The 12428-nt window shown below is 48.4% G+C and overlaps 1 protein-coding gene across 1 annotated transcript in view; it reads right to left on the bottom strand.

Moving 5' to 3' along the window:
• CACNA2D3 (calcium voltage-gated channel auxiliary subunit alpha2delta 3) overlaps positions 1–2552 on the bottom strand; it is a 787629-nt gene extending 785077 nt beyond the window's left edge. The window contains exons 1-2 of the mRNA XM_079935575.1: positions 2326–2552; positions 1575–1656 (exon numbers count right to left, since the gene is read on the bottom strand). Coding sequence (XP_079791701.1) covers positions 1575–1656; positions 2326–2447 — 204 coding nt within the window. The 5' untranslated portion in view covers positions 2448–2552. The remainder of the gene's footprint in view (positions 1–1574; positions 1657–2325) is intronic.
• Positions 2553–12428: the final 9876 nt, after the last annotated feature.

The raw sequence follows: 12428 nt of genomic DNA, 5'->3' as shown, positions 1-12428 counted from the left end.
ACGAGATATGTAAGCACAGCCCCCCCACAAAAAAAAGTTCACAGGCTCTGAAGGGTTACTTTCAGAGTTGTTACAACTAAACTACAACGTGCAGATGAAAAATATTTCTTTAAAGTTATACAAAATGTTCTCTTCTTTAAAAGCATAAGCAAAATACACAGGCAAAGCAATAGGCCAGAACTCTTCACATAAAACATCTGACACGCAGGCAAAATGCCAAAGCTGAGTACAGACTGGTCCAGATTAAAAGAACACTAGCAAAAAAGGCAACTCCTATAAACTGAGAGGCAGGTCACAGGTATGTAAATTATCACTGACCATAAAGGCACATCATAACCTCAAGTTTTTATCAACTGCCTATAATTCAATGAACTCTGTCCCCAAATAACAGAGTTGTGATAACAGTGTTTCCATGGTTTCAGAGAATATGGCTATTGGCAATTTTTAAGCCAGGCTAACCTCTGTCATTCCATTGTGGGCTCATGCTTCATTACGATATTTGGATTTCATGTGACAAACTGTTTCATATAATGTCCCCAAAAACTCTACTCTCTAAAGCAGAATGCCATAAATAAAATACGTACTTGGTTACCAGGCAGCACGCATGACACATATGTTACATTGGCCCAAAAAGCACATTTTAAAATACTTAAAAGTTAACTTAACAATTTAAGCTTTTTGTATCAGAGAATTATCCCCTAAAGGCCAATTTTATTTTCTATCTTTGAGAGAATTACTGGATTAATCCTGTTGATTTGTTAACTTGAAATTCTTTTAACCCCTCTAACCTCTCCTCCCCGGCCCATTTTTTCCCCTTTTTTCTTGGAGGGGAGGGCGAAAGACCATATATCTCACAATGTAATTTTAAGCATAATGCTGCCTGTTTGAATTAAAATTGATGCAGGTTCTGATAAAAGCCTAATAATCAATTCTGCATCCTCATTACTCTCCAGAATATATGGATGCAGACCAATTTCTTAAGTTTGTAGACTACTCTCATAGGTTATTACCCAGCAGTGCAGCTGAGTGGAAAGATAACCACATTCATTCTCCTTATCTGTAATGATGTAATGCATCCCAGCCCTGAGTCTAGATGATTGGGGAATAATGGGATCGTACAACTGCGGGGATGACAAACAATAGTGCAGCATCTTTCTCTGATATACTGAACCCCAGCCTCCAACGCAGGCAAGGTGAAAGACATCATAACAGGCACTGATTCTGCCCCTTGGATGAAGTTAGCGTTTTTTGGCCAGAGGAGCATCTGCTCTCACACTGAAACAGCAATACCGACACTGAGAGGAGAGCCATGCAAAAACACTCAGTTTCCGAGCCCCAGCCAGGACAGTGCCAGTGAGTATCCTCCTTTTCTTTGTGTTTAGAATCAAGTGTCATCTAAAAATAACCGGTTGGTAGGGAGAAGTCACTGCACAGTACATTGCCAAGAAACGGAGGATCAGAGACACCTCTGATAACTGATGCTGCTCGGGGTTCACGTTTGTTTGGAAAACTAAATCTGCCTCCATTTTCTGTGCTGGAAAAATCATCGCTTCCTGCCACCACAGAAACCTTACCTTCTGCAGAAGCTGGGAGCCGGAGTACTTAGCTGCAATAGATTTTATCTCTCCCCCAAAAGCAGAGGCCCAGAGCTTCACCCTACAGGGAGAAAGGGCACAGGAACAAATGTAACACCGTGTCACAGTCAACACGCACGCATACGCACACACGGGGCTGTGGCTGAAGGAGCCAGGCGGTATAACATTGGAGAAAAAAAAAAAAAAAAAGACAGAAAAAGCGCCTTGGTAGAAACTGCCAGCACCAAACTGCAGAGCGCAGCGCGGGAGGGGGCCCGAGGGGGTCACACAGTTCAAAATGCGCAAAGTGTCCCAGGCTCTCCGAAAGACGACTGAATGTTATTTGAATAATTGCCTGAGAACTTGACCACCCAAACTGAGCATCACCTGGCAAAGATTAGTCGAAAGAAATCCACCCATCCCCCCCTCCCCAAAAAGAAGTGAGATGGCAAGATAGCAAAGAAGGGGTAAATAAACGGCCCATGGAAGTTGCACGCGGTAAACAGGCTTCAAAGTTGGTGCTGTCGCCGGCGGTGAGCCTCTCCAGGTCTCCCTCGCAGCCCGGGGAGGGGGCGAGGGGATCCCACCCCAGTCTCGCCGCCCCACGCGGGTCCCCGCCGGCAGGTGCTAGAGGCGAGGCCGACGCCCGCGGCAGGTCCTGCTGGCCGCACCTGCAGGAGCCCAAACTTGGGCACAGCGAGTCGCGGGCGGCAGGGTACCCTCCCCGGGTGGCACAGGACCTGGCACTTACACTGAGAGCGGGATCTGCTGCTCCGAGCGCACCACGTCCCCCAGCGTGGCAAAGAGAAGCGCGGCGGTCAGGAGTGCCGAGGCCCCCCGGGACGCGCGCCGCTGCGAGCCCGGCCCGGCCATGCTAGGCTCCTTCCGACGCGCCGGCGGCGGCGACGAGAGCGGCAGCGGGGAGCTGCGCCGAGCGGGCGGTGGGCGAGCGCGCTGCGCTGCCTGCTCCACGCCGCCCCGCCTGCCTCTCGCGCGCCGGGCGCACTCGGGGAGCAGAAAAAGGAGTGGGGCGGGGAGGGCGGAGAGGAGGAGGGAGGGGAGAGAGGTGGAGAGGGAGGCAGGCGGGGGAGGAAGCAGGGAGACACGCCTCTCGCAGCGGCGGCCGCCCGGCCCCGCCTCGGCGGCTCTAGGAGTCCGGCCGGCCGCGGCGGGAGGGCGGGGGGCGCCGCGCGGGCGGGGACTTGCAAACTCCAGTGTCCTTGGACGCGGCTGAGAGCGCCCTGCCCCGCCCGGCCCACTGCGGCCGCCGAGTTCTTTACAACTCCGCAGTCCGCCGCCGCGGACGCCACTCTCGGGCTGGACCCGGGCCGGACCCCGCAACCCCCAGCCCAGAGCTGGTTGGGGTGCGGGGCGCAGGCGGGAGGCTAGGGCCCGGCCGGGTAACAGGCGGCGGCGGGTCGGGTCCTGAGGAGCACAGAGGTGGCGCGACCCCCGTCCCCGCCGCGCAGTTTCCCGGAGGGCAAGGGGTGCAGGGAAGAGGCCAAAGTCTGAGGAAGGGGCCGGGGCTCGCGGCGGCGGACTGGGTCGGGCAAGGCTGAGTGCGGTGGGGATGAGAGCGGGGCTCGGCTGCGTGGCCGCCCGCGGCTGCTCCTCCGGCCGCAGCGCCGATCAGGGAAGGCGCGGAGGGCGGCGCTGCCGGCGCGGCGCTGGCACACGAGCGCGGGGCTCCCGGTTTCGGGCCGCAGCGGGGCCTCCCTGGCGCGCCTGAACCCGGGCCGGGCTTCCGAGCACCTCGCGCTCTGACCCGCTGGGGCCCGGGGTCCGCGCGACTGCGGCGAGTTGGGGGGTCGGGAGGGGAAGCACTGCTTCTCCAAGTCTATCCTGACTGGCGGACTCCCTGGATTTCGGGAGTAAGAGAGTCCTCTGAGGCTCGGGGGCTCACCCGCTCCCCACTCGGACCCCCACCCGCTGGGCAGGAGACGCGGTCGAGCGGCTAGCCTAGGCGGGGGCGAGGAGGAAGGAAGTCGGAGAAGCCCTGGGCGTCCGGGGAACCAGGCTTCCCTGCAGCCTCTCTCGCCGCCGTCCTCAGCTCGGGACCCGGCTTCGGAGCCCCGGCCTCTGCGAGAGGGAGGTCTGGGTGTGACTGGGAACTTTGTGGGGCCCTCGCGCCGACCGGCAGTAAAGACCGACACGGGCAAGGCTGAGTCATCCTTGACCCACCGAGCGCAACTCGACTGACCCCCGGAAGCCGCGCGCTCCTGATGCTGCGGGGTCTCCCGGGGCATCCGCCGCCTGGGTTCGCCTGGTTTGTATGACTCCCCTACAAGGGCTTTGGGACCTTCCCCGTCACCTGCCTCAACGCCCTCAGCTTTCAGGGGAGAGAGCAAGGGTGGGCTCCAGTTTCCTTCTGGTGCTTCCGGGCGAGAATCTAGGCCGGCTCTTCTGCCCAGCATCCCTGCAAAAAGTTACCCCAGCACATGTGGGGCTGGATCTCAGAGTTGACTGAACTGGGAGAAGGACCGCCCAGGTGCCCTTGGTGTTTTTGCTGAGTGCGGGGAGAGCCCGGGCTTCAGTGGGCGGGTCGTGTTCCCACCTCGGGGCGCAGCTCTGGGAACAGGCCCCGCCCAGGAAGCGCCAGGTGCTTCCCGCCCACGGGCAGCATCTACAATCTCCATGGATGACTAACCGGTTATAATGAATTCTCCGCTTCTGTGCACACCTTCCGTCTATGGAAGTGTGCTAGCACTTCCAAACGGAGACAAGCGCGGCCTGACCCCAGGGCAAAGGGTCCGGATGGCTTTGCTGCTCAAATTGGGGGCTGGGAGGAAAATAATTCTCCCGTCAGACCCCAGGAGCCTTCTTTCTAAATGAACAAGTGTGAGTGAGTGAAAACATACTAGTCCTTATTTATAAGCCTACAGTCCACTACCAATGTAGTATCTATATGATAATGGCCTTCATGCATTCCCTCATTCATCCAGTGAATAACTGTCGAGCATCTCTGTGACAGGACCGTAGGGTGTGCCGGAGACCCACTGGTGAACAAATCAGACACCTGCCCTCAAGGAGTTTATACACTATTAAGGGAGACAGGCTTTACTCCAAAAGCCATAATGATAAGTGCATAATTATAAACTTTGACAAAAGGTCAACTATAGTATGCACGAAGAAAAGGTACCTGTAATGTCCATATTATTGTTATGACTATTAACTGATGAGAAAATTGAGGCACAGCAAAATCATACAGCTTAGTCGTATATAAACAACCACTTGACTGCTTGACTATATTGAGAGCCACTTGGGCATCAAGGTCATGACGACATTTTATGACAAAGTCATTATTCTCTGCCAGCCTTATGCAGGTGAACATCACAGGCATTTGGGGGCAACTGGAGAGGAACCGGGAGAGGAGCCCTGGCGCAGGAAATCACAACCCCAGAGAATCACAGCACCCGGAGCATTTGTAACTTATACATGGACCATCTTAAAGAGAGCATATGCACAACACATTTAAGAAAGATCCCACTAAACACTTCCTACTCTCTCAAAAATAAAAAATATTTAAACTATCTGATATTAATAAAATCAGAGCTCAAAGTGTCACAGATTTGAAGTCCTATCAGCTACTAACTCTATCATCCTTTCCAGAATCACAAAAATCAGTGCTGAAAGGCATCTCTCAGCCTTCTAGTGCCATACTCTTATTTAACAGAAGGGGCTCAGAAAGGTTTAGCCAGTTGTCCGAAGACACCCAACCACTTAAAGGAGGGTCTCCAAACCAAAGCAGGGGGTTCGTTCAGCCACATCAGGACAAGGGACCAAGAAAGCCTTCGATTTGCCAAGTACAGCCCCAGGCATCTGGTCCTACTTGCCATTTTCACCCAAAAGCCTATATTTCAACACCCAACTCTCAATGAAGCATTGAATCCAGCCAATGAACATTTCATTGGCAGACCTACAGCCTCTGTCCCATCAGCTGAGGATACTGCACTTGTTCTGCCACAACAAAGAGAGGCTGGAGGGGTTTGAGCAGAAGTGAAACATGATGAAACAGAGGTGAGTGTTTTCGAAATGCTCACCTGGTCCTGGTCTAAGTAATGGGTTCTAGAGGAGACCCCAAAGCAGCCATTCTCAGAGCAGGAGAGGGCATTGCCCCTGGCGGCATAATGAATCACTGGGACTTCTCTATTTGTCACAATGACTTGGAATCCTACTGGCATTTCATGGATGGGAGCAGGACAGTCCCACACAAAGAAGAATCATCCTGTGTCCCACTGGACTTTCAAAGGACCCACTGGACATTCAGATAGGAGAAAAATCTGCTAATAATCACCTGAATCTAGAACTTAAACCCATTTTATATATAAGTACAAAGGAGTTTTTGCATGGTTTTAATAAACACTGAATTTTCCAGGAATGCAACTGCAGTGTAATAAAGAGAAAGTTGTCTTCTGTTTTGTTCAGAACCTTACCAAAAAGGTTTTGTTTGCTTGTGTTTTTGGTGTTTTACCATTTTGGAAAATCACTTCTCCAACTACAGCTGTGCTCATGGATCCTGAGTCACCAGTAGAGCACCTCTGTATCAGTCTGCATTTGGGGGTGTGGCATTCCTATTTAGTCTGCTTACAGGCACAAGTACACAAGCACTTCACATAGTGAAATGCTTCTTATTTTATTATAAATTACTTTTATTTATCTTTGATATTACCAGATGAAGCATCATATTGATTTTTTGGTTTTAATTCTGACTTTAAGTAGGTTATATTGTCTCAGAATTTCATATCAGAATGGTAATGGGGGTGTGTGTGAAGATCTATTGCTCTATATTAGAAACACCATTGAAAGGCTGTGATGTTGCTGGTGGAGATACAAAATGGTTCACCCTGAAGGAGCAAAATGACAAATGCTTTAACTTTTGACCCAGCAATCCCTTTTCTGGAAATTTATCTTGCAGATGCTAAATGATATACATGTGCAGTTATTCATTACCGCATTATCTCTAAGAGCAGAAGACTGGAAGCAACCCAACTGACTATCAGTACATAATTGGTTAAAGAAACTGGTGCATCCACGCAGTGGAATATTATGCAGCTATTTAAAAAATGAGGATGCTTTCTATATATGGATGTGAAAAGATCTCTAAAGGGACTTCCCTGGTGGCACAGTGTAAGAATCCGCCTGCCAATGCAGAGGACACGGGTTCGACCCCTGCTCCAGGAAGATCCCACATGCCGCGGAGCAACCAACCCCGTGTGCCACAACAACTGAGCCACTGCTCTAAATCCCGCGCGCCTAAAGCCTGTGCTCCACAACAAGAGAAGCCACTGCAGTGAGAAGCCCATGCACCGTAATGAAGAGTAGCCCCCGCTTACCACAACTAGAGAAAGCCCGCGCACAGCAAGGAAGACCCAACGCAGCCAAAAATGAAATTAATTAATTAAAATAAAATAAAAAATATCTCTAGAGTATATTTTTAAAAAAATTTTAAAGCATGGTACATAGCAGGATATATGGCATGTTGCCTTTTTTTTATTATTAATTAATTTTTGGCTGCACTGGGTCTTCATTGCTGCACGCGGGCTTTCTCTAGTTGCAGTGAGCGGGGTCTACTCTGCGTTGCAGTGCACCGGCTTCTCACTGCAGTGGCTTCTCTTGTTATGGAGCACGGGCTCTAGGCGCACAGGCTTCAGTAGTTGTGGCACATGGGCTCAGTAGTTGTGGTGCACGGGCTTAGTTGCTCCACAGCATGTGGGATCTTCCCAGACCAGGGATAGAACCTGTGTCCCCTGCACTGGCAGGCGGATTCTTAACCAGTGCGCCACCAGGGAAGCCCCACATTGCCTTTCTGTAAGAAAGGGGGAAAATAAGATTACATATTTTTATTTGCTTAAGAAAACAATGGAAGATACACAGGAAACTACTAATAGTTACTCCCTGTTGGGAGATTAGGAGGAACAGAGTAGATGGGGATGGTATTCAGAGTGACACTTCACAATATCTATCATTTTAAATCATTTTGATTTTTGAGCCTTGTTAACCTATTACTTATTCAAAACAATAAGAAGATAAATGTTCATAGCTCTTGGAACAGTTCAGACACTGGGGCCAGAGCTGGAGTGAAAGGAGTGGTCATTAGGATGAAATGTGCGAGACACTTAGAGACCTTGATTCCCTACAGAGGTGGTTCTCAAGCCCTCAGAGGTTCTGATTCAGTAGGTTCAAGTTGTGTCAGGAGATGGAGGGGCATCTGTGTTTCTAATAAGCCCCTCAGAGGATTCTGATGCTGGTGGCCATGAACCACTGTTGGCAAGCATGCGGTTTCTTTTACATGAAATGTAGTGTAAAGCCGAGTGGCATTATGGACTTTGGGTTCAAACAAACCTACATTCAAGTCATGGCTCACCCTCACATCAGCCATGAGAATTGGGCAAGTTACCCAACCTTTCTGAGCCACACTTTTTCAACCACAAAAGATGGATAACAACAGCACCAGAGAGCAGATATCACACAGACATAAAGAGGGTGCAATGGGACGATGCAGCTAATAATTCGACAAATGTTCATTACTGCTTCCATTCTGCAAATACAGCAAGATTTCCACACCTGGGCTATTGCCCTGGCTCACTCTGCCTTGGAGTGCCAAAGCTTCCTGCTTCACCATCACCATGCACACACATACACACACACGCACAGAACCCACCTCTGCATCCCCACCACACTGCCCAGCCCACACTGCTCTGCACCATCCTCCATAAAGACATCCCTTCCCCTCGCCCCTCTCAAATACATTCCTTTTTCTTCCTATGGTAGCTAGAGCCATCTTTTCAAAGACAAAAATCAGACCATAGTCATTCCCCTCCTCAAAATCCTCCAGTGGGTTTCTGTTTCCAATTAAAATACAGGCTCCTAACCAAGGCACCCAAGGCCCTTGACTCCCGCCCCCCGCCCCGCCGCAGCCTCACTTCCATCTCTCTCCCCTTTGTTCACTGTGCTCCAGCCAGTCTCCTTGGAGTTCCCAGCAAACGCTGAGCTCCTTCCCACATTTAGGCCTTTGCATATGCTGTGCCCGCTGCCTGGATGACTGTTTCTCACTGTATTCAGGTCCCTGCTCAAATGTTTCCTTCGTGGGGAGAACTTCCCTGACCCACCCCCAAACCCCAGTAAAGGAGAAACACACACCCATCCACACACATACCCCCATACTCACACACTCATACACCTCCGTGCTCTTACCTTGCTTCAGTTTTCTTCCTAGCAGTTATCACTACTGATAGAGTGATTTACTTGTTTATACCATGTCTTCCCCATTGGATGGGATGTGCCCATCTTCATCACTGAGACTATAATGACTTCAGCAAGGCCTTTGATATTAGCGGGGGCTCGATAAACATCAACTAAATGGCTAGAACAGGTGTCAGCTTGAAATTCCTTTCTCCCAAGTTCCTGCCTGTTTCCGTCTTCCTCAGGCTCTAGCATCCATCTCACACAAGACAGAGCCTTCTAAAAAGCACTAGATTTGCCAAGAAGGAGAGAGTCAGGGAAACTGTTCTTCTGGGGAGAAATGCTCAGTCACATCTCTGTGGGAGGATGCTGGTTGAAAGAAGAAAAGAAAGAGAGACAAGGAAGACTTCTAAAAAGTTTAAAAACACGATGAGAATGGCTCACTGAATGCTGGGGTTTTTTTTGGCTACATTGGGTCTTTATTGCTGCACGTGGACTTTCTCTAGTTGCGGTGAGCAGGGGCTACTCTTCGTTCTGGTGTGTGGGCTTCTCATTGCGGTGGCTTCTCTTGTTGCGGAGCACGGACTCTAGGCACTTGGGCTCTAGAGCGCAGGCTCAGTGGTTGTGGCACACGGGCTTAGTTGCTCCGCAGCATGTGGGATCTTCCAGGACCAGGGCTCGAACCCACATCCCCTGCATTGGCAGGTGGATTCTTAACCACTGCGCCACCAGGGAAGCCCTGAATGCTGTTTTTTAAGGTATCAGAGGAAAGAAATTTACTTGTCATCTTCAGAATTCTATTTATTGTACAATGGTGACATTATTTCTAGGCCCACAGTGGTGTTCTGGGTGCAGACTTGTGCCAAGGAGACCACTGTGAACCAGAAGTGTTCCACTCTTAGAAGATATATTCTGGTCTTTGGAGATGTCTGAAATGCAGCCCTTGGAAAAGATAGCCCTGAAGACAGTGTCAGGTTCACTGTGCCCAACCTCCTTGCGTGGAGCAGGCATTAATGCAGCTTCAGCTGAATTGCACCAAACTAGATGACCCTTTCAAACATTTCTGAATCTTCCACTGGACTGAAAAGAGCTCTTGAATTCCCAACACAGGAAAAGGCAATGGATGAGCATGTGGGTACTTTGTGCTAGATGTGTCCCTTCTATCTAAGAGCTGTCCCCAACTCTGAGAAGGTTGTCCTTGGTGAGTGGCACAGGCCTATCCCAGAAGAGGGAACCGGAAGAACAAGCTGACCATGGAGCAGCTCATCCAAGCCTAGAGATGTGCTGGCGCACACATGTTAGAGGCGGCTGGCCCCCTACTACTCAGGGGTGGGGACTGAGTGTGCCAGGCTGTGTGCTCCCCCAGCCCTCCCCTGTCCACCCCCAAACCCACGCTGGGAACCCCCACAACTTTTTTTCATGGAAAGCAGGGTAAATGTGTATTTAAATGATTTAAATGATTCAGTGGTTTTTTTTTTCACTTTTTTTTTAACATCTTTATTGGAGTATAATTGCTTTATAATGGTGTGTTAGTTTCTGCTGTATAACAAAGTGAATCAGCTATACATATACATACATCCCCATATCTCCTCCCTATTGTGTCTCCCTCCCTCCCACCCTCCCTATCCCATCCCTTTAGGTGGTCACAAAGCACCGAGCTGATCTCCCTATGCTATGCGGCTGCTTCCCACCAGATTCAGTGATTTTTTAATTGAAGTATAGTTGATTTACAATGTTGTGTTACCCCACAACTTTTTTTTTTTACCCCACAACTTTTTATCGAATACTGATTCTCTGCGTGTCTATGTGAGTATACATTATATATATTGTAAATATATATATAATTATACACTCATATTGAGACGTTCTGCACATATATACATATATATATTACACATTATAACCATATATATATACACATATGTATATTATACACATATCCACACACGTGTATGTATATGTGTGCAGAATATCGCGATATGACTGTATGACTGTGTGTGGGCAGGTGTGCGAGTCTGTGTATGTGACTGTGTGAGTGCCTGCACACATATGTGATTGTATATGTGAGTATATAGACGTGATGTTTTGTGCATGTCTGTGACTGTGCGTATGTGTGCCTGTGAGTAATCATAACATCGCAGTTATCTGCTCTGCAAAAAGCAATCAGTCCTAGGGCAAGGCAGTTCTGGCACTCAATTGAGGAGATTCCTTTAAACCAGTTCTACCTTGGTCCTTGGAGAACAGTGGCCTCACACACACGGTGACACAGCTTCTCAGCAACCACTCTCCAGGCAAGAGAAGAATGCTCGTGTGAAACGAGAAGCCCTTAAATGAACAGTTGCAACATATGCCGAGCCTACTATTCTGGTTTTGTTTTACATTCAAAACATCAAGCCAAGTGGAGAAAGAGAAGAAAGTGTTCACACATAGCACACCTTCTAATTATCTGAATCTAAAGTTGCCTGTTTTCATAGAGGGCAGACTGTCTTTTGGACATTAGAGATGTAAGAAAATGTCTTTCCGGAATTGAATTCATTTCTTTGGGAAAATCTTAAAAACAAGATTTCTAAGTGTCCACCAAAGAGAACTGGTTAAATTAATCACAGTTTATCACATAATGGAATATCATAAAGCCATTAAAAAAGGATAAGGTGACTTCTGTGTACTGACATGCCCACATGCCAGGTGAAAGTGTTAACTGGAAAAAAACAACAGGTTGTTGAACAATATGTGCAGTATAAACCCATTTCTGTTTTTTTTAAATGTAGGTATAGGTATAGGTGTAAGTATAGGTATGGCTGTATCATACTATATATCTTCTGGGTGTGTAAGCATGGAACAAACCAGAGAGTCACATGCTAAACTATCAATGCTCGGTACCTCTAGAAGAAATTGTTGGGAAGTTGAAGTGAAACATTTCACTTTTTACTTTCAGCATTTTGGCATTGTCTGAATCCTTACAAAAAGCATGGAAAGTAAAAGTATGAGTATGGAGAGTACAGACAGTTAAGTGGAATATGTCTGGAGGTATCAGCAAGGCAGCATCCGAACAACACAGATGTTCCAAAAATATGATGTCTGTGTCATCACCTCTTTTCAAAATCATGATACCATAGGAAAGGAAGGTCCATCAGGGGTAATGAATGAGCGGCTGGTGGGGAAAGGTGGGGGAGGGAGGTCACTCCTCAGAGCTGGAATGGATTTCAAATCAGGAGGAACTGATACATGTTTTCTGAGTTGAGAAAATGACCACGTCAGCAGGACCAGATGGTAATGTAGCCTGGATAGTGGCCGCTGACCTCTTATAGTGCATGCATTTGTGGCTTTCCCCTCATTGAGGTGTTTTCACTGATGACAACTCTTTTCTGAAATGCTGAATTGCAGTTGTGCAAATACCTGTCACACATTAAAACATTTGCTTTCATGACAGTGTCTGGGGGACAAAAGGTATGTAAAATCCAGGAATATCAATAATCAAAAAGTAGATTTTCTGCTATATTACTTTTATAATAAATATAAGTATAATATTCAAAATTTTGCATGAAATAATCAGATTTCAAATATAAATGGCAAACCCTCTATTTGAAGCCAGTTTTTGGAAGATCCACCCTCAACATCTCATTACAGGTCAGCTTCTCCAGTGCCAGTCAGTAACCCCTCACACTATTCAAT

This window comes from Stenella coeruleoalba (genome assembly GCF_951394435.1).
Source record: "Stenella coeruleoalba genome assembly, chromosome: 10".
Lineage (NCBI taxonomy): Eukaryota > Metazoa > Chordata > Mammalia > Artiodactyla > Delphinidae > Stenella > Stenella coeruleoalba.
Note: the sequence above shows the minus strand (reverse complement) of the source record. Positions and strands in the feature narration are given on the sequence as shown.